At 52.8% G+C, this 21298-nt stretch overlaps 1 protein-coding gene across 6 annotated transcripts in view; it reads left to right on the forward strand.

The window, feature by feature from the left end:
- Window positions 1-14720: 14720 nt before the first annotated feature.
- PAX3 (paired box 3) overlaps window positions 14721-21298 on the forward strand; it is a 75433-nt gene continuing 68855 nt past the window's right edge. For 3 of the 6 annotated variants that reach the window (XM_041414343.1, XM_041414345.1, XM_041414347.1), the window contains exons 1-4: window positions 14721-14943; window positions 15803-16038; window positions 17459-17588; window positions 18323-18457. In XM_041414343.1, the coding sequence (XP_041270277.1) occupies window positions 14859-14943; window positions 15803-16038; window positions 17459-17588; window positions 18323-18457 (586 nt within the window). In that variant the 5' untranslated portion in view covers window positions 14721-14858. The remainder of the gene's footprint in view (window positions 14944-15802; window positions 16039-17458; window positions 17589-18322; window positions 18458-21298) is intronic. The other 3 variants (XM_041414344.1, XM_041414346.1, XM_041414348.1) reach the window with 1 other exon arrangement.

Here is a 21298-nt window from a genome sequence, read left to right on the forward strand (position 1 = left end):
GCCCCGGCTCCCGCCCGCCCGCCAGGCGCGGGGCCACCCGGCGCTCCCCGCCTTTCCGCGGTTCTCCGTCCCCCTCCGGCGAGATGTTATGGCCGAGCCGGCGCAGACGGGCGGCGTAGGGCAGGGCGGGCGGCGGGAGGATGAGGCGGCGGTGGCGGCGCCGCCGGCGGCCGCCGCCCCCAGCTCGGAGGACTACGAGTGCAAGATCTGCTACAACTACTTCGACCTGGAGCGGCGGGCGCCCAAGCTGCTGGAGTGCCTGCACACCTTCTGCCAGGAGTGCCTGAGCCAGCTGCACCTGCGCGCCGCGCAGCATCCCCCCGCCGCCGGCGCCGAGCCGGGCCCGGGGCGCTCTCCCGGCGGCTCCCTGGCCTGCCCGCTCTGCCGCCACCGCACGGCGCTGCCCGACCACCGCGTCCACGGCCTCCCGGTCAACACCAAGCTGGCCGCCGCCTGCCCGCCGCAGCTGCGGGCCCGCGACCCGGTGCCGCAGGACCGCCTGCCGCCGCTGCCGCGGGCCGCGCTCCTCGGGCGGCGGCTACGAGAGCTGCCAGAGCTGCAAGCGGGCGGCGCTGAGCGCCGGCTGCGTGTGCGTCGTCGTCTCCTTCCTCTCCATGGTGGTGCTGCTCTTCACCGGCCTCATCTTCGTCAACCAGTACGGCGGGGACGCCGCGCCCGGCGCCGCGGCATCGCCGTCGCCGGTGGGGCCCATCTGCCTGTCGGTTGCCAGCATCCTCGCCCTCTTCTCCGTCGTCGTCACATGGCTCATCTGCTGGCTCAAGTACCGGCCCGAGGCGGCCACCGGCGGGGCCACGGCCAATGGCTCGGCGCGGGGCCGGGCCGCCCGCAGGAGCGACACGTAGCCGCGGCGGAGCCGGGCCGGGCCGGGCCGGGCCGGGCTGCGCGGGCCGAAGAGAGCCCGCGGTGACAGGTGCCAGCCCTGCCGCGGCCCGGGGTCACGGTGCGCCCTGCGGCGCTGGCACAGCCCGAGGCGCTGGGGATGGGCTGCCGGGGGACCCGGCGAGGGGTCACGGAGGGTCCGACCGCTCAGGAGGGATGGCTGGAAGGGCCTCCCTGGGGAGCTGGAGCTTGGGATGTGCGCGGTCCCCGCCTCTGCGGGAGCGCATCCCCGGGTGCTGAGCTCCTGGTGCAGAAGGACACAATCGCGATTAAAGAAAACTGGCTTACTGTTGCCCCCACCTGGAAGATAATTGGAGAGGTTCACTGTGGTTAGGAGCAGAACAGGAACACGACGTTAAATGCGCTTTGTATTTTCCCTTTTATGACGTTAACAAGTTAACATATAGAAGAAACTGTAACAGAAGTGTATTACCTTAAGAGAGACTGAGCCAAAGTTTCCTACAGTGTACTGAGTATGGTTTCATTATCATTTTAATAGAAGGCTGTTGAGCCCTCTGATGGTTGCTTAAAATAAGCTGTATTATTTAATTCTTTGAAATTCTAATTTAATGTGGGAGACTGAAACACTACATTGAACACTTAAAAAAATTTATGGAAGATTATTTAATTAATGGAGCTCTAAAATAGAGCTAAGAGCCTCCTGTCATAGGGATTAATATTTCACTAGCCACTGATTTCAATTTGTATGCGGTGAGAGGAGCCCACATTAAAGTATGGACTTTCAGCATCGCTGTAAAAGTGGAATGCAGTAGTGTAATTTGTGATTGAAAATTTGGTCGAGGTAGCTGTAGTAAGACAATGGGTTTCCCTCTTGGCAAGTTTATCTTCTGTGTTGGGAGTTTCTGTGACGGTTTCTGTAGAAATGGTTTTGTTCTGTGAGGCTGGAACATCAAAGGTGTCTTTGAAATGTGACAAGATGTTCATAATATGAAATGGAAAAACATTGCCATACAGCTGGTTTTGTAGTATATTAAGGAGAGCACTCTATATAGATACTGTTCTATGTTGCAGGATAATTCATTTGGTGCCTGAATTTTTTAAACTTAATTAGTTGTTATAATCTATTCTATTGGGAATAAGATAATGCTGCTTATTCCGTGTTTCTACACAGTACTGTAATGGAATGAGGTAATTATTTTCGTGCTTAACAATTCAAGAATTTTAAAAGTGATCTTTTAGTATGTGTGTTTTGCAAGCTGTCTGCATGATGTTCTAAAAAGTATCCTCCTAATAGACCTTTACTTGACCACTTCTGTTTATCACAAGTGCACAGAAATTGACTCTGTAGAAATGTAAAGACGGCAGGTGAAGATTTGTGATGTGTTTTATGACTGCACAAGTGGTGTGTGCTGTGCAATGTCTTGTTTATCACAAATGTGTGAAAAACAACCCCCTGACACCCAAGAAACCCCACAAACCGAGCAGTGTTTGTATAGACTCTGATGAAGGACGCAGTTTGTGGAAACAGTAGATAATTTTTGTGTCACTTATGTCTATTGAAAAAGATCCGCACCAGCCTTTTAAAGTTGTATATCCTAATATAAAGGCCCTGAGGAGATAAATTACTGGGATCAACTGTGGCTCTGACCAAGATTTGTGTACCTAGACCAGTGTTTTCCAACTTGGAGTTGCTCGTTAGCTGTCTAAAGGGTTATGCCTCCTAAAATCAGGCCTGACCATTAGCCCCTGTTGACTTCAGCAGTAGTTGTAGATATTCTGCACCAAAGAAAATCACAAGACTTTTATTTAAGCATCTAAATGAGAATTTAGGTGCTTGACTTCAGGTACAAATATTTGAAAATTTGGGCCTTAACCTCTCTGTTCTTCAGTTAATGCATCTGTAAAGTTTGATAATAGCATTGACCTACCTCACAGGTAAGATGTGAGGCTTTATTTATTAATGTTTTTAAGCAATTGGAGTTCCTTGAAGAGGAGGTGCTATAGAGGAGAAAGTATTATTGTAAATGATACTGTAGTAGGAATAAATACATGTAAATTAATGGACATAAACAGCAGCAATGTTTTCTAAGAAAAATAAATATAAGAAATATGTACATGTGTACATCATATGCACCCATATATGATTCTCCTTGTTGTGCTTGTCCTGCAAATGCAGTGTGTGTGTCTGCAGTTCTGTTCAGCCAGGTAAGCTCCAGTACCTGGCAGTCCAGGTGAGCCCAGCCAGCTGTCACTGCTCCGACCCTGCCTCGTGGACATCCGAGGTGGCTCTGAGTGCTCCTGGAGCTCAGCTGGAGCTCCCTGCACGGATCTGATCTTTACTCTGCCTTAGTCCTGCAGGCTTGGGCTGCGGGGAGCTGCTGGGGTGTGCCAGGGGCGCTGCCAGCACTGTGGGCACACCAGTGAGCTCCTCCTGTGTGGGAATGTGCAGGAGCTGCTGTCCCATGGAGGCTGTTATGGAGCTGAAATACTGATTACAGTAAGGAGTGTATACTCCATCTTTTTCTTTACTTTCCACATGACAGTTTTATTCTTGCCTTTTGTCTGTAAAAACAGTGTTTTGCCATTTTGACTAAACCAGTGGTTTCAACTGGGATCCACGGACTACTAACAGAGCTGCGAAAGGTAAGTAAGAAAAGCAAACTGATCATCAGAAACTTAAATCTTTTGTGTGAGGGTCAACTTTAAAGCATTTAGAGGTTGGCACGTTACAAAAAGTTGAAGATCACAGGCCTAAACAGGATTTTCAGGCTTATTCATATTGAATGATCATATTACGTATCAGGTTCTTACTCATATATTTAAAAATATATCAGAGCCAAATTGAAATGGACAGTCTGATCTTATGCCAAATCCTTCTCTCTGCTTACACAAATTTTGGGAAACTCCACCGGTTTCAGGAGCGTTAGTCTGGATCCACATCACAGTACCAGTCAGAAAAAATCATGCATTGTATAAATCTCTGGCTATTGTAGAATCCCAGTATTATATTTGTATTTTGGGTTCCTTTGAGTGTACAGATTGCTTGTCCAAAGCCAAACTTTGCTCAAGTTTCAGTAAAAAAAAGTTAAGTAAAAATACAGAAAGATAAAATCTGCGTGGCTGCTGGTGTTTTGTTATTGTAGCTATTTCAGTCACAACATTTGTGTGTTCTGGTTGTTTAAAACCACACAGAGAAATGCAGCAGGAGTGTGCATCAGTCACACAATCCACACGTCTTGCAGGAGAAGTGTCACCTTGGGGCACTCTGTGGGAAAGCAGGGAAGACAGGGTAATCCACAGCACCATGGGGGAAATCATGGGAAATACAAGCTACAGGCTGGGTTTTTTCTTGTGCTCAGTTTTTTGGTTGGTTTTTTTTTTTTTTTTTCCTACTGTGCAGTATTTTCCTGTGTTTCTCAGTCTGAGGCACAAGAAATGGAAACACCAAGAAAAGAAACAAAGGCCTGATGCTTTCTCAAAAAATTTTTTGACCTCTCTATGATCACAGTCTGGGTGAACTCTGAAAGATCTGTGGTTTCCTGTTGTGCCTAAAGATCTTAACATTTTTGTGGCAATAATCCCCAGTTCCTCTGCCTAACTGAGACGTACTGGACTCCAAATGGGAAGATCAAATGTGAAGTTTGAGATTTGGGGTAGGCTGCCAGATGTCAGTCATGTTAGACCAAGAGAAGGAAAGACCAAAAGCAGGGCAGAACCCAGATAACCAACACAGGGCCTGGGTGAGTAATCATGTGCTGCAAACTGGGCTTTTCTACCTCACCTGGGACAGGTGGCAACTTCTGCTGGAGGAAAGTTCTCACGGGACCAAACAGCAGCTGCAGGAGAAAGATCAATATGTGCTATTTGTGGGCAGGTTCTGCCTTTGACAATATGTGGGGATGCATTAGGGTGATCACTACCACAACTTCTTTAATGTTCCTCTTCTGTGTAATTTGTGCTCAAGAGTTCAATTTTTTAAAAACAATTTTGCATTTAATATTAATCCCGTACTCTCAGGGACACAGTTATTTCTGCTCTCTCCTTTGGAAGTGTCTCTAATAAGTCCTGCAGTTGCACAAAAGAAATGATATTCCTTTTTTACCACTAGCCCACAAGCAGTAAACGATCACAATGTTCATTTATATAATGGTGGGTATTCATCTTGGAAAGGCACGTTTGACAGAAAAACACTGAAGTGATTCATAAATGCATGGAAGGGATACTATATAGTTGGTTGGTTAAAAGGCCTGTTTATGGATAGAATTTTCTGGTTTATCCTGTATAAAGCAACATAGCAGTTACTCTCATGTTTATGATAATTTGAAATTTAGCACAAATCCAAATAATAAAAAAGTAGTTAACAGCAGTGGGTATTGGGTTTTAGATCCCTCCAATGAGAGCAATGAACTGTATTTTCTGAAGTGACTGGTAGTTTACCTCCCATCTAGTTTTGTCTGGGTTGAGACAGAAGTATATTTTGAAAATCATAATTAATCATAGTACTGTGGGCTGAGAATCTCAACCCTATTACTCTGAAAAGTGAGTTTTTGTTGGCATTTATACTCCAAATAACAGAAAAGAATAAATTTCTGTTATTTTTTCTTTATATTGTTAAAAAAAAAAAAAAAAAAAATGAAGGACAAGTGCAATGGAAATATTGTTGCTTCTTACTTTAAGGCTGTTTCTCTGTAGCTCAAATCATCATTCACAGGGTTTGTTTTCAAGGCTTGCATCCCAAAGGAGCTCACTGTGTAACACTTTGTATAAAACACCTTTTATGTGTGATAAGAGAGTGAGTTTCTGCGCACAGACAGTGACCACGGGCTGAGAGGTGCAGGTGTAATTCCAGGGTCAATGTGGATTCCCTGTGTGAATCCTACCACTGAAGTGGGAGAACTCTTCCAGCCGGCTGTAGTGGTTGTGCAAACAGACCACAGGCAGTGAGTGGGAGCTGAGGTGTGTGTGAGATGCAGTTTCTCTGCAGAGAGAGAGGTGAGCTGAGTGCATGCAGCCCTGGGGCTCCCAGCTTTGCTCAGGGCAGTGCTCTTGGTGAATCCCAAGGGAAGGGGCTGTGCAGCACCCTTGCTCCTGCTCGTGACTGGTACAATCCCCTCTCTTTCCCATATCAGTGTATTCTCTGCATCACCAATAATATCAACAGCTGCTGGAGGAGCCAATATTTAAACAAGAATGTGTCCAGAGGAATGGTTTTTAACCATCTCTGACCCACCAGCTTAAGCATAAACAGTGCAGCTGTTATTAATATGGTGAAATACGTTTATGGACACAAAATTGAGAGCCTAAAATTCAGTGAAATTAAGTGTGTCTGACTTTGTCAGAGCTCCTTGTGTGCACTTAAACCCTCCTGAGCTCAGTGGTCCTTTCCCCTGTGTTGTGGATGTTTTGTAACTTCTGTCCTTGTCGGTTCTACCAGTCTAGAGGAGAAGCTTTTCTGACTGGAGGTTAGTTAATTTTTTTATCATGTTATATTGCCAAAGAATCTAAAAATAAAGAAAATATAAAGAAAAAAGATAAGAAAAAGATAAATGTTTATATTTGCTTGTGATTATGTCTTCTCCTTTAAACCACATCAGAGGCAGCTCCCTGTCAGTTGTCCCTTGGTGCAAAATCTCCACACAAACAGTAAAATTGTTCCCTTCACATTACAAATGGGTCAAGGAAACAATGGGTTTTTCATGGCAATGATTCCTAATGTTTCTGAAGGACATTTAAATTTAATGACTCACTTTTATTAAAGCTAGAAAATCCTACAACTTACCCTGCTTTCACATTTTATCCAGGTGCATGTAGAAATGGAGATAGCAGGAAGAAATGCCTCTAGTGCCTTAACAAAATATGGTTTGTGTCACGGGGGAGTCATACATTCATACTAGACACATTCAACTACGCTGATCTTTGATCAATGCAGCACAAAATACTCTTGCTTGTGTTCAGGGAAGGAGCAGTGTTGGCCTTCTGCCTGTGTCTGGTCTTACTGAAAACACCTGGGTCTGAAAGCGGCTTCCCAGCTCCAGTGTGAGCTGTCTCAGGCGTGCTGTTCACATGTCATGCAGATTGAGAGATTTGGCATCAAGGTGATCAGAATCTCTTACAAATAGCTTCAAATGAGAAATATTTCAGCTGTTTTAAGAAGATTTTTACAGTAATCAAATACCATGAGGTTGATTAGTCTCATTGGATTATGAAATTTGAGGGGAATGGCTTGAATTATTCTTTTTTCTCCCCCAAACCTACTTCTGATTCGTCAGAAAACCTGAATTTTAGACTTCAGCTCATTACAAGTCTAGATGTAAGCTAGGTTTCGCCATCCTACCTCTAAACTGTTTGATTGTTTAGCAAAATCTAACAAATCCATTTTAGTTACTATTTTGTGATATTTTTATTTGTAATAAATAGCAACAACAGCATTTGGGTTTGGGTTGAGTTTTCGTTTGTTTGTTTAATTGTGTGTTTTCATGAGTGAAATTTGAGTAGTAAGGAGAGATAAAGATCAAAATTTGCTTTCTTTTAAGATGGGACGAATGAAACTTTTTATGACTTAGAAAAAGTGATGATGAACAATAATGCCAGTTTGGTTTCCATGTGGAAAATAAGGACTTGTTAATTGGACAGTTAATATTAGGAGAAAGAAAGTATTCCTCCGTGGGGGAAAAAAAAAAATTCTGAAAATTTTGAAAACTCCAAAGTAAATTAAATGACACCATAAAATAGAAAACACACTTTCTTCTAGTTAGGTGGCAAACCTTTCTATATGAGAATAAATTTAGATATCCCTGAATTATTTAAGTATTGCCATTGCTCGGAAAATAGGTGACGTTCTAGTTTGGAATTTCCTTCTACTTTCTTTCTGAAGGGGAGGGAAAAGTCTGTCTTCGGTGATGACTACTAATATATTAGTCCAGATATTAATTGGGTCTGTTACCCCGGGAAAAAAAAAAAAAAAAAACCAAAAACAAAAAACCCCAAAAAAACCAACACCAAAACCAAACAGCAAAATAACCACCAACAAACGCACACCCTAAGTTCTTTATTTTTTGTGGGCAGTTGTTTAATTTTGGCCCGAGGCCGAGCACCAGCTCCGGGAGCTGTGACCGGGGAGGTGCCCCCGGAGGTGCTGGGAGCGCCCCAAACCCCGCACCTCTCGCTGTGTCTGCCCCGCTGTGTTTTGCTCAACCCGCTGATGCTATGGCGTTGGAAGTGAGCGCTTGGCACTGACGGGAGCTGTGAAGCGGGATCCCGGTATTCCAGCGTGGGATGGGTGGCGGAGAAGGAGAAGGCAAAACAGCGGCATCAGCCGGCTCCCGGCCTCGCTCGGGGATGGGCAGTGCCCGCTGGGGGAGCGGGGCTGGAGCCGGGGCATGGAGCCGGGGCTGGAGCCGGGGCATGGAGCCGGGGCTGGAGCCGGGGCTGGAGCAGGAGCTGGAGCCGGGGCATGGAGCCGTGGCTGGAGCAGGAGCTGGAGCCGGGGCATGGAGCCGGGGCTGGAGCAGGAGCTGGAGCCGGGGCATGGAGCCGGGGCTGGAGCAGGAGCTGGGAGCCGGGGCATGGAGCCGGGGCTGGAGCCGGGGCTGGCGCTGGCCGCTTCCTGCCCTCTGCCCCAGCCCCGGGATTCGCCCGCTCCTGCGGCGGAGGGCACGGCCGCAGCCCCTGCACCGGCAAGATCCTTCCCCGGTCTTTCCCCCTCCTTCATGCTTTCTTTCTCTTTTGTACTTTCCTTCCTTCCTTCTTCCTTCCTTCTTTCCTTATTTTCTTCTTTCATTCTTTTGCGCTTTCTGATTTTCTCTTTTTCTCTCTCTTTCTGCTTACCCTTTCCCAAATTTTAATTCGGCTCATCTTCAAAAGAATAAGCGATGAAATCATATAGCTGTGGGCGAAATACCGATTAATGAATTCAATGTCTGTGCTAGAAGGGCCGCTTCTCCCTCAATATCGTTAATTCCTGGCTCAATGGTATTGGATGGAGGGCGAGGAAGCAGGGAGAGAAGTAAGAATGTCCCCGGAGACATTTGGGACCTTTGGGATGGAGTGCTGGATGCCTGCCCGTTCCTATCTGTTGGCAGACCCGAAGTGGGTCACTCAGGGTCACGGGTGTTCCTCGTTTCTCCAGCCGCTGTGCGAACCCCTTGTTCCTCAGGCAAATGTATCCGATGGTCCGAGCTTCAGGCTCCTGCAGCCTCATGGTCTCTGCTGCAGTGAAACCCCTGGTGGAAACCCATTGTGACACTGCTGGAATTAATAATATCCGGTGTTTTTACAGGTAATTAACGGGGATTAGGCGCTTCGTTTTGAAACGGGGCCGTTAAGTGCGGAGGAGGTGCGGAAGGAGGACGCGCGTTTCCCGCCGGTGTGCGCGGGGACCCGGCCATCCCTCCGGCGGGACACGGCCCGGCATTGCCGCCGCTCTCTGACATGCACCCGAAGCTCCACGGTAATCTTTAAAGCCATAAATAAATGAGTTACACCGCCGTTTCCTCCCGCCTGTTCGCAGGGAAGGACGGTCCCTCCCCAGCCCGCTGGAAGGAGCCCCCGGGCTCCGCGGTCCGGGGCGCGCAGCCCGCGGCCGCTGCCAGCGCCAGGAGCGCAGATGTGTCCCTGTCCTGGCTCGGAGGACACGTGTCAGTGCCGAGTGGCAGCTGTAGTATCGCTTACTGCAGGATCTGGTAGTAATCAGAAAGGTGAGGAGTTAGTGAAATACATGTTGTATTTATTGCCAGTTTACAGGGAGACAGAGGGCGGCCTTCGCCCACGGGCAGCTCGGTCGGTTGCGGGGGGATGGATTTCGGCCCTTCCCGGGGCCACCTTTCACCCCCTGGATGTTTGCTCCCTCTCACGGCTCCCTTCGGGGCCCCTGTGATGAGCTCTACCTCGGATCTTCCCACCACGGAAATACTTTGCAGTTCTCCTCCAGATTTTTCTTCCGTCCGTGGTGGTGGCACAGGCGATCCCCGAGGATGTAACCCTCGGAGGAAACTCTTCCTTAGGAGTGGCAGAGCAGGGTGTTCTGTCCCCTATTCCTGGCCTTCTGCAGACCCTCCTCCCGTTCTGAGCTGCCCCTTCTCCGACTGCCAGGCGTACTGTGGCTGTAAATTAATGAAAACGTAACAACTCAAAAAGGGAAAAAAAAAAAAGAAAAAAAAGAAAAAAAAAAGATGGTGCTGAAACGTACGGATGAGACATAAAAGCAATGGAAAAAGGTTCAAAGCTTTCAGTGATGACTTTTCAACCTTTATTTATGTGCCTATTAATGCAATATCCATCATGGAGATACGCATCTTTATCCTTTCAACTGATATGCTGGGAATCAATTGGATATGCAGATTACATTTCATAAGTTTCCAAATGTTAATCTCCCCGGCCCTTTGCTGGTAATTTCTTTTTTAGCCAAATAGTGTTATGTTTCTGCCACCAAAAAAACTCCCCAAAATAAAACAAAACAAAATACAAAAAATTTAAAAAACAAAGACCCAAACCAAAACTAAAACAAAACACTCACTAAAAATAAATATTCCTGAGGCTACTTGTCTCTATTTATTGCTAAGGCTCGGGCCCAGGAGCTGGCCCCTCCTGCCCGCTGCACCGCCGCCTCGGGCCTTCCCAGGGCATCGGGCCCCTCTCCGGGTTCCTCCGGGGCGGAGGCGCCCGCGGGCTCGGGCAGCCCGCTGTCCCCGCAGCACGGTGTCTGTGGGCCGGGGAAGGTGTCCGAGCCGGTACCTTCCCCTCATAAACTGTGGCTGGTTCCCTCCCAGCCTTACAGCCTGGCGACCGGAGAAGCGTCCCTCCGATCCCACCGCCCCATCCCCCCGATCCCACTGCCCCGTCCCGCCGATCCCACTGTCCCGTCCCCCCGATCCCACTGTCCCGTCCCGCCTATCCCACCGCCCCGTCCCGCCGATCCCACGGCCGCGTCCCGCTTCCCGGGTGGCTGCACGGCGCGGGGCTCCCTCCCTCACAGCCCCCGGCTCGACGAGTAATGTCCCCGGACACCTCTGGGTCCGTAAACGGGGAGGGGTGATGTGCGAATGTAGGGTGCGGAGCGGCTTTCCTCGGAGGGCTCTATGGCGGAGCTGATTTCTGAGGGCGAGCCCGGGCTGTACGGAGCTGCCCGTGGCTGCGGCCGCCGGCGGGGTGTCGCGGGATGCCACCACCTGCTGCCTCCCTACCTGCTCCTCTTCTCCGTCCCACCACCCCCTGACACTCCCCATCGCGTCCCCTCTCGAAGCAGGCGATTCAATAACCGCGCATATTACACTGACGCCAAATTTCTTGAACAATATTGAAGTTTTTCTTCAGTGGCATTTTACAACTCGCCGCCCTAGGGGGGTCACTCTCTTCCGAGCACGTCGATACCGCTTTGGCTGAACGCGCCTCTGCTCGGGGGCAGCGCTCCTGTGTCCCCACGCCTGGCTTGCGGTGGGGACGGACCCTCCTAGCGCGGAGCACACGCTCGGGGCTGGACAGCGGTCCCTGGAAGCCCCAGCCCCGCAAGCCCAGCTGCCCATCCCGCCGGGCACACCCTCCCTCAGCGGCGGGCAGCGCTCTCGGCCTCTGGCCCGTCCGGCAGGCCGTGAGCGGGCGGCAGAGGGTCCCCAAGGCACACACCCGCTCGCTATGAGAGAGACGGGGGAAAGAGGGAAACCTGTGTGAAGGGAAAGCCGTGAGGCAGTGGATGAAGCTCAACTGGGCAGCCCCGAGGGTTTTGAGGTTTTTTTTTTAGGTGTTTATGGCGAGGACAGCGTGGAGTACGAAACATCAGTTGCAGGCATCCATACTCAATAGTTATGTCAGTTTTGACTTCTTTCGTTCTTTCTTGGGGTTTTTAGTGTTGGTGCTTTTCGATTTTCTTTCTTTCTCTTTCTCTTTCTCTCCTACTCCCTCCTCCACTTTCTCTCTCCTCCCTTTCCTTTCCTTTCCTTTCCTTTCCTTTCCTTTCCTTTCCTTTCCTTTCCTTTCCTTTCCTTTCCTTTCCTTTCCTTTCCTTTCCTTTCCTTTCCTTTCCCACACTTTTTATCTATCAAACTGTACAGTCTCCTCTCCACCTCCTTTGGAAATAGCCGGGGACTTCGCTTCGAAACCCGTATGAGAAATGATTTTGTGCACTCAAAACCGGAAACAGTGTAATTGATTTATTTCTAATAGAGGGGAGACCAACACTGTTTATCGTTCAGAAATTATTGCCTGTGTTCTTAATAGCTCTAATTTTCACTGTCCATTTGATGTGCTGCAGGTTTAATATAGAGCACTTACTAATCCAATTAAAAGTGCACCTGGCCTGGAAGAGCTCTGTAATTAGCAGGAGCGTTTTTAGCTATTTCCACTGGAAAACCGTGAAATCATCTCTGCTGGCCTAAAGGACTGTAATATGGGGGTGGGGGCGAGGAGGGGAGGGAGGAGCGGGGCCAGGCATTCGTGCCTAATCTTTTTGCCTTGAATTTTTCACAGTTCCCGTGCGGGAAGATGAGGCTGTTTCATCGCGGGGCGCTCGGTGTCTGGTAGCACAGGACCGCGAGGGCGAGACTAGGTGGGTTTCACCCGGCTTTCCCCTGCCGTCCATGCGAGCCCTGTCGGGAAGCGTGTCCTGGGGAAGCGCGGCTCGGTTTGGGGCTGCGGGGACGAGCTGGGGCCACGGCAGCCCCACGGGACCGGGTGCGAACGGGGAACTGGGGCTGCGGGAGCTGCCAGCCCTGTCGGGGGAAGTGTCCGGGCCCCTGCCCCGGCTCCGATCCCCGGCCGGGAGCGATCGCGGGGAGCAGCGGCGGCTCCGGAGCTCCGGAGCCGGTTTGTGGCAGGGCCGGCACGGGATGAGCCTGGGGCGGCCCCGGCGCGACACCGGCTCCACGCAAAAACACGCGGCACGCACACGAAGGCGCGTCCTTAAAGGACGGGGGAAGCAGCTGAAAAACACTGCCCAGGCTGGCTCTCCTGCCGGGATGAGATGAGCGGCTCTGCTCCTCCTCCTCCGCGGGCGAGGGGTCGAGACAGTCCCAGTTCGCACTCCGCCTCGCGTGGGGGAGAATTACTGCCCACAGCATCACAATGGCACCCCTGGCGATGGCTAGGAAGGGTTTCTGCTCTCGTGCTCGGAGCCGCTCGGTACCGGTGGGGAGTGAGGTGGCCACGGGGATGCTGTTAGCGCCGTGCGGCCCTGCTCCTCGCCGCGGGGTTCCCAAGTGAACTAAACCCTAAGGAGTTTAATATCTTTTTTTAAAATAACGTTTTTACCGACTTCCTCCCCGCAGTAAAAGGCGCGTGGCGAGTGGCGCGGCGTGGTCTGTGGAGCGACGGCTCGGGCCGCACGGCTCCCGCCGCCCGGCCCGGGCCCTCCCCGGCTGCCGCCGGCGCTCCAAGCCCGGCTCGGCCCGGCTCTCACGGCACTGGGCTCCCGTAGGGCTCGCTAACGGGTTTTCCAGAGCTGCGGCCACAGGAGTGTTTGTAGAACACAAACGCTCTGTGAAATACACGCTTACTTTCACTGAGTGTGAACTTTCCCTGCCAGCCTCTTCCTCGGGGTGCGGGAGCGTTCCCGGGCAGCACCCGGTGCTGGATCTGTTTGTGTGCCTTTGAAAGCGAGGGAACCGCTCGGTTTGGTGGCCGGAGCGTGGGGCTAGAGAGAGAAGCACCCCGCGTGCAGTGGGTGCCGGTTCTTCTGCGGACCCCTCGCTCCCACTGCGGAGCGGAGCCCGGTGCAAACTCCGAGTTTCCCCGGGGGCCGCGCCGGGCTGCTGCCGGTCCCTTGACGGCCGGTTCGCTTATTATTAAGGCTCCGGATTTCCACCTAAATAATGCGAACCCCTGCCCACCCTGGGGTCGGCCCCGGCCCCGCAACGATCGTCCGGCTCGTAAAGGGAACGCGGACTAGGAGCCCAGAAAACATTTTTCCCCTTCATTTCAAAGGAGGAAACCTGAGCGATTCTCATCCTTTTGATTGATTAAGGTCTTGAATAACTTGAAGCTCGGGAGTGACAGTTCCTGAATAGACGATTGCAAATAAAGAGCCCTGTGGAAAGCCGGGCTGGCACTTCGGAGTGTAAAGGAGGCGAGTTTGCTGGCACTTACCAAGTTATAAATAAAAGGCCGTGCACAATGGTACCTTCTCTAAGGACAGACAGTCTTTACAACACTCCTGGCGTCATATCCTGCTGTGGGCACTCCAGCTCCGAGGCAGACTTTACCTCTTTTATTTTTCCAGCAGTTTAGTTTGAATACTACAATAAATTCCTGGGAACAAACGCTTGTTAGTAAGACTTTAACATGCACCGCCTCGCACCCATACACATATATAAACCCAAACGCACACGCGTGAAGCGCAGGGACAGCCTTGTCCCACCGGTTTTTAAAAGTAGACATCCCCACGGAGATATCGCTGCCAGCTCTTCCTCTCAAAACCGTGAGCACCATTTGTTCCAGAGATGTTTCTTCTGGACGGAGAGAGATTTCGGTTCAAAGTAAATAAGTAAAAGGAAAGAATAAAGGAAGAAGCATTTTTTTCTTTAAAATTAAAAAGGTTGCTGCCCCCACCCCGCCGCTGACGCTCGGGGAGCAGAACCAGGAGACAAAACGCTTGGTGGCAGCCAGGCGGGGGCTGTCCCGTGGAGTCCCGCGGTGACACGGGGTCCTGAGGAGTGCGATGTCCAGGCCGGCCCGGTTGTGCTTCCCTCCCGGGGCTGGGGCGGCCGTCGGGGTACCGCGTAGATCCCCATCGCCGGCCGCCCTCTGCTTGCGGGGAAAGGGTCCAGCGCGGCTCTGCCCGCGGGGTCAGCGCGGGGCCGGGCCGGGCCGGCCGGCCCCTGCCCTCCCGGTGCGGGGCAGCGCGGGTCACTGACAAAGGGGCAGCGGCGGAGCTGCCTCCTCCCCGCCCCTCGGCGGCATCCCCCACCCCCTCCGGGACCGCTCCTGATTCGGCGGGGCCCGCTGACAGCGCGGATCTCCCCTAGATCAGCCCTCACCTGGATATAACCCTGCCGGCCGCTGCCGCTGCGATGACAACTCTGGCCGGAGCTGTCCCCAGGATGATGCGCCCCGGGGCCGGGCAGAACTATCCCCGCAGCGGGTTCCCGCTGGAAGGTAAGGCCGCGCCTGTGCTGCTCCCGGTCGGGAAAGGGATAAGCATTCTGTGCCGGGACGCCGGAACAAAGCGGTCCCCCCGGCCCGCCGGAACGGGCGCACGGAGTCCTCCAGGACAGCTGCCCGGCTTCCCCCTGGGCTGTCAGAGCAGGGTTTGTCCCAGGACGGGCACGGCTCGGGCCGCTGCAGCCGGCGGCTCCGGCCTCGCACCCCCCGAGCGGCCCGTCCCGCGAGCGGGAGGTCGGCAGCGCAGCCGGCCCCGCTTCTCGTAGTGGAGTGAAGGGGGGAGATTTGGGGAGCCCAAAGTTGGGGAAAAAGTTAGGGAAAAAATTAAATTCGAGTAAAAGCAATGCGAATCGAAAGGAAGTTTAGAGCGGTGGGTCGGCACCGGGCCGCTGCGAGTGGCCGCTGTTAGTTAAGGCAGTGGCGGTGCGAGGGCCCCGCAGTGCCGGGGACTGCCAGGCCCGGGCCCGAGCGAGGACGGGCGGCTGCCGCGCCTCCACCGCCGCTCCCGGGCCGGCCGAGCCGAACCGGGCCGGCCCGCGCTCCGCCGGGGACACTGCGGCCCTCCCGCACCGCTTGCCCGTTCTGAAAGCCGGCTCCGGCTGAGTGCAACAGGTGAAGCCCGGCCGGCTCTCTGCACTGCCCGCCGGGCCGGCGGCGCGGTCTCCCCGGGAGCTGCGGGCCCCGGGCGCGCGGCGGGGCGGGCGGGGGTGAGCTGCTTTATGGAAAAGCAAAGGCAAAAATACAGTAACAACAACAACAACAACAAAAGAAAAAAAAAAAAAAAAGACGCAGCAGGATCCGAAGGAGACGTTAACGCCATTTACCCCCCTACCTCCCTTCCCTCCTTTTCTAGTCTCTACCCCTCTAGGCCAGGGCAGAGTCAATCAGCTCGGAGGAGTGTTTATCAATGGCAGGCCTTTACCCAACCATATCCGGCACAAGATAGTGGAGATGGCCCACCATGGCATAAGGCCCTGTGTCATCTCCCGCCAGCTGCGAGTGTCCCACGGCTGCGTCTCCAAAATTCTCTGCAGGTACCAGGAGACGGGCTCCATCCGGCCGGGGGCCATCGGCGGCAGCAAGCCCAAGGTGAGCCTCTCCTGCCCGCCCGGAACCGGGCAAAACCCATTCGCGGTGGCGGGGAGCGAGTTCCGACCAGGACACGGTCCAGGCTGGTCGGCACCGGGGTTTACAGGCGGGACGGCGGCCCCCGGGAGGGCTGGGGGGACCGTGCGAGGCCGGCGGTGGGCGCAGACACTCCATGGGACACAGCACCCCCGCCGTGTCCCCGCCTGTTGCTCTCAAACTTCCCGAGGTTTTAGAAAATATTGTTGGAGTTCTTGGAAATAATATACTTTTAATTAAGGAAATACGAAAAAAATGCTATTTAAACAAACAAACAAACAAAACAAAAACCAAAAACGAAAAAAAGGCGAAAAGGGTTTTTTTTTTTTTTTTTTTTTTTTTTTGAGCGCTTGTCTGCCCAGAGCCCCGCGTGCCCCACGCTCTTTTTCCCGCAGGAGCGCAGGCGGGCTCGGGGCTGCGGGACGGACCGGGATGCGATCGGTCCGGTGGTGGAGCTGACCCAGCAAGGCTGGATCGGGCCCTCCCCGCTTTCGTTGAAAGTGCAACAAAACGACCTGTATTTCTGTCGGTCTATTTACCGCTCCTTCTCCTGCTCTGTTTACTTTTTCTCTCTGCTCTAGAGCTGCGTGTATTTATAGCTACGCCACCAAAAAGTTTGCGCTAACAATAACGGAGACGAAAATTTTCCCCAAGACTAGGATTCTCCTTCTCTAGCTTTTATTTCCCATTAAAGCGAAGTAAAGGCTTGAGTATTTATTAGAAGTTGTTGCTAGATTTCCCCCCCACCACCACCACCCTTTCTTTGATTCTTCTAAAGTAACGAAACGATGCCCGAACTTTTCCTTTCCGTGTTACGAGTAGAGGTAATTTTCTATAAGCGTACTACTCAAACGTAAGGCTATTGGCAGCCAGTTCTTTTTGTTTGGTTTTTAGTTTTATTTTAAAATCACGAGGCTACCGAAGAAAAATGCCGGCACTCGAACTTCTCCGCGTTTTTATTACGCTGGTTTTTGTTCGGAGCTGCAAACTTTGTTCAGCCGAAACTTTACTGACCTGGAGCTTCGTTGCCCGGAGTCCTCCTCTGGTCGCGACCTGGTATTTTCTCGGCCGCACAGCAGCCTAATTCGGGGTTTTCCATGCCGAAGACTCTGTCCCACCTTCCCGGTAACCCCGGTGGATTTTCTGGGACGTTTCGTTTAACGCGGAGTGTGTTCGTTTTATGCGGCCCGTTATTACCTTCTGTGTCCCCTCTTTCTTTACCCTGCCGCATTCGGGTGTTTTATATCGGCGTTTCTAAGCGGGGCCGCTGTCGGCTCTCGCTGACGACGGCGCGGGCGGCTCCGACCGCCCCGGGGCTCTGGCGGCGGCAGCCCCGGCTCCCCCGGCCCTACAGACTGTGCCCGCTCGCTTGTCTTTACTGAAGCAGGTGACGACGCCGGATGTTGAGAAGAAAATAGAGGAATACAAGCGGGAAAACGCGGGCATGTTCAGCTGGGAGATCCGGGACAAGCTGCTGAAGGACGGGGTGTGTGACCGCAACTCGGTACCGTCAGGTACGGAGCGGGGAGTTCGGGGTGTCCCGGAGGGTCGGGGGCGGCCCGGGGAGGTCAGCGCGGTAGCCGGGTGAGCCCCGTCCCCTCGGGATGGGAGCTCCGGGCCGGAGCGGTGCCCACGGAGCCGCCGGCGTTAGCGCGCGGTGCCTCCCTCCCGGGAGGATTCCTGCTCTCGGCGGGGTGTTTTCAATTAAATCGCAACTGCAACCCCCTCCCCTCCTCCTCCCGACGCTTCCCCGCCGTCCCCTCCGGGCTGCTGCCGCAGGAGGGCTCGGAGCTCGCTGGAGACGCGGGGCTGGGAAGCAGGAGATGGGGAGCCTCCCTGTGCCGGCGGGTTGCTTGCGGGATGGGGCGGAGGGCACATGCAGCCGGAGCAGTATTTGTGAGGGGTCCGAGGGTCTAGCCGGAGCAGTATTTGTGAGGGGTCCGAGGGTCTAGCCGGAGCAGTATTTGTGAGGGGTCCGAGGGTCTTTATCACCCCCCACGCGGGCTCGGGGGAAAGAAAGATTCTCGGGAGCCGCTGTGCCCGTGCTGGAGCCCGGTGCGGGACGGTGCCCCGTGAAACCCCCGCGGGGACGGGAGTGACAGGCTGCCTTCCCTAAGTCCCGGCTGGCAGTGGCCGAGGGACACAGGCCAGTGGCACTGAGGGGGGACTCGGCTTCCCGGGCTGACCCGAGAGCCGCGGGGGGCTGCTGGGGACGAGCCGGTCACAGCTCTGCACTCCCCCCCTGAAGTGAGCTCCATCAGCCGCATCCTGCGGAGCAAGTTTGGGAAAGGCGAGGAAGAGGAGGCTGAGCTGGAAAGAAAAGAGGTGGAGGAAGGCGACAAGAAGGCCAAGCACAGCATTGATGGCATCCTCAGCGAAAGAGGTAAAGTCCTGCTTGCTCTCCGTGGAGCCCTGCGACGGCCCAGTGCCAGTCCCAGGTGCTGGTGGCTATCGCTCCCAGTCTCCAGAGGTTGTCCTGGGGCCAGCCCAGCGGGAGATGTAGGGCGAGCGAGCCCTGCCAGCCTGGCTGCCAGATCCCATCGTATCCCACTGCCCCAGCGGAGTGACCCCACAGTGTGCGGGAATGGCGCAGAGGCTGCAACAAAGATGGGAGGCAGCGCTAGTCTGGCTTTCAGGGAGCAGGGAGGGTTGGGGCCACCACAGAGCCCCTCACCACAGCCGTGCACGGGCTCCTCTCCCAAACCAAGCAAAAGGCTGCAGCTGCATAGGAGGAGTAGCTGTAGCAAAAGCCTGCGGAGCCTCAAGTCTCTGCAGTCTGAACAGGGCAGGGAGACACATGTTTTGTTTTTTCTGCTCTTAAAAGTGCTGGGGAGAGCATGTGTTGGTGTTTGGCCCGCGACTGCGAGGAGGTTGCAACCTGAACAAGGCGGAGGTGAAGGGCTGCTGCGGGGGGACAGCTGCTGCTCCCGCTGGAGCCGTGCCTGCTCCCGGCCGGGCCAGGGTGCAGGGGCAGGCAGGGCCCGGCCCGGCCGCCTGTGCGTGGAAGTCGCTGCCCAGCACAGGCACAGGCACTGGAGAAGGCGAGACAAAAGTACCAAATGAGCTGGTCAAACATTTGTACAACTTTTCCAGCTTTTACAAAGAAGGCCTTCTATACACAATCTACACTTGGAGATGAACTTGGAAAACAAAGAGGGGGGAGTCCATTGAAACTCACACTTTGGCTTTGCACAGACAAAGCTTCAGCTAGCAGCAGCTTGATGTGAACAAAAGAAGGCAACCTTTTTATAATTCAAGGAGAAAAGAAGAGAAAACAGCCCCACAAAAGGCTGAGAAAAGACATTATGGGCTTGCAATGAGGGATGAATTATTCAATGAGCCCCTAATAGCTGATGCTCCACGCAGTTTTATGGACTCACAAACGTGGAAAAAAATAGCTGTTTTTAGAGAGAAAATGTTTACAGCATTTCTAGACATCAAGGGATGCTGGTGCTGTGCAAGGACAACAGAAATCCGTTCTTTGACAGTAGGACATGTCCTTGTTTCGTTAGAACAAACCCCTAAACCCTCCTAAAACTTAGTCTTCAACTGTTATTAAAACTTCCAGGGAAGCCTCATCTTCTGTGTGTTTGTGTTTGCAAGGAGGTGTGTAGTACAGACATGCAGAAGATGCTAACAAAATTAGAGGTGTTAAGGCCAGAAGGCACAGTTTGATTGCCTGGTCGACTTGCCTCCATATGATGTGTCCAGAGTTCCCTCCAGCATCTCCTTCAACAGAGGATTTTTCCAAGAGGGATGTGCACCGAGGGAAAAATAGCTAAATTCAGTGCCCTAGTTGTTAAATAAGCTTTGCTGCCTTCTTCAATTTCTTGACAGAGATTAGAAACAGAAGATAGTAAGCCTTGATAATATCACTGCCTTATGGAACAAAGAGTCGTTAATAGAGACAGCAAGAGAAAAAAATACTGTTATCAATATAACCCATCCTTCTGTTTCTCTTTGAAACAGTCTTCCTGTTCTTTAACTGTCTGCACTTTAAAGTGGGGCTCCTGATTTATTATAAATCAGTGTCTGGGTGCATGGCTGCCTTCCACCAGCCCAGGGGAGCCCCAAAACTCTTGCAGGAAAGCCGCTGGAGCTGGTGATGCCTTGCTGAAGGAGTGGCTCGCTCATGCCTCCCAGCACAGTCATAGGAGGAGGCTGCTGCGATGTACCCTCTTTTTCACTTTCTGTGGATGCGAATGTCTAACTTTATTTGTTTTGAGTTCAATCAGTAGCAATTTTCCCCTTGATTACATGGGGTAGTGTAGTCCTCTCCTGCCCTAGGCATGCAGGTTTTTTGCTGCGTGAACGTGACCGGACAGTTCCGTGGAAACGGCAGCTTTGGTAATCCCATCTGTTCTGTGACAGTGGCTGGGAAGGCTTGGCAGTGTGAGGGAGAGTGTGCTCTTCCCCACAGCAACGCAGGCTCCCCCTCCCTGACTAGCAAGCTGTTGCTTAATCTCATTACTGGAGTGGCTGGGATGCTGCAGAGTGAGCGCGCTGCTGCTCCAGAAAACATTTGTTGCCGCACTCGTGCCCTGCATGGAGTGTGATAATATAGCCACAGCACACCAGTGACACCATTACAAGAAAAGAATAACCATAAAAGAAGCCCACCACTACTTTCCGTATCTGACCAACAACAAAAAGTTCTGCTTCAACTCCATTGCCAGGCGAGGAGCTTTGATTTCACTCCATCTATAAAAGCAATCCTGTGCTGTTACTAAAATAACTGGCAGCGCTCCTCAGGATTTTGATGCCGCAGGATCATATTTGCCAGCACCCACCAGCTTGGCTACAAGGCCTGTTGTGGCAGAGGGTGCCCGCTGCAAATGCATCTCAGATGCCCTTCTGACACTTGGGCTGCTTGCGGAATGTCCAAAGGGTATCCATGTGCTGTGCAGCAAAGCCCTTGGTGCCAGCCCAGCGCTGAGCGCTCTGCGTTACAGAGGGGAAAAAGGTGCGGGGTTTTGTGCAATATGAGGAGTATTTGTAGCCCTGTTCTTGGGGGCTTGAGGTATCCTGGGGCTTGGGTGCCAGGGAAGGCTGTGGGATAGGTCAGAAAGTGACTCCTGAGGCTGTTCACGATGGCTTTTCTGCTCGGGAGCACACATTAGTGCTGGACTTTTGCTGGCGCTGCCTGAAATCCCCTCCTCACCATGGGCCTTTGGGTGGCTCAAGGAGTGGCATTTTTTGTAAGGACAAGGACAAGATTTGTCAT

The sequence above is a fragment of the Onychostruthus taczanowskii genome, unplaced genomic scaffold (assembly GCF_017590055.1).
Source record: "Onychostruthus taczanowskii isolate IOZ18803 unplaced genomic scaffold, ASM1759005v1 scaffold45, whole genome shotgun sequence".
NCBI classification, from domain to species: Eukaryota; Metazoa; Chordata; class Aves; order Passeriformes; family Passeridae; genus Onychostruthus; species Onychostruthus taczanowskii.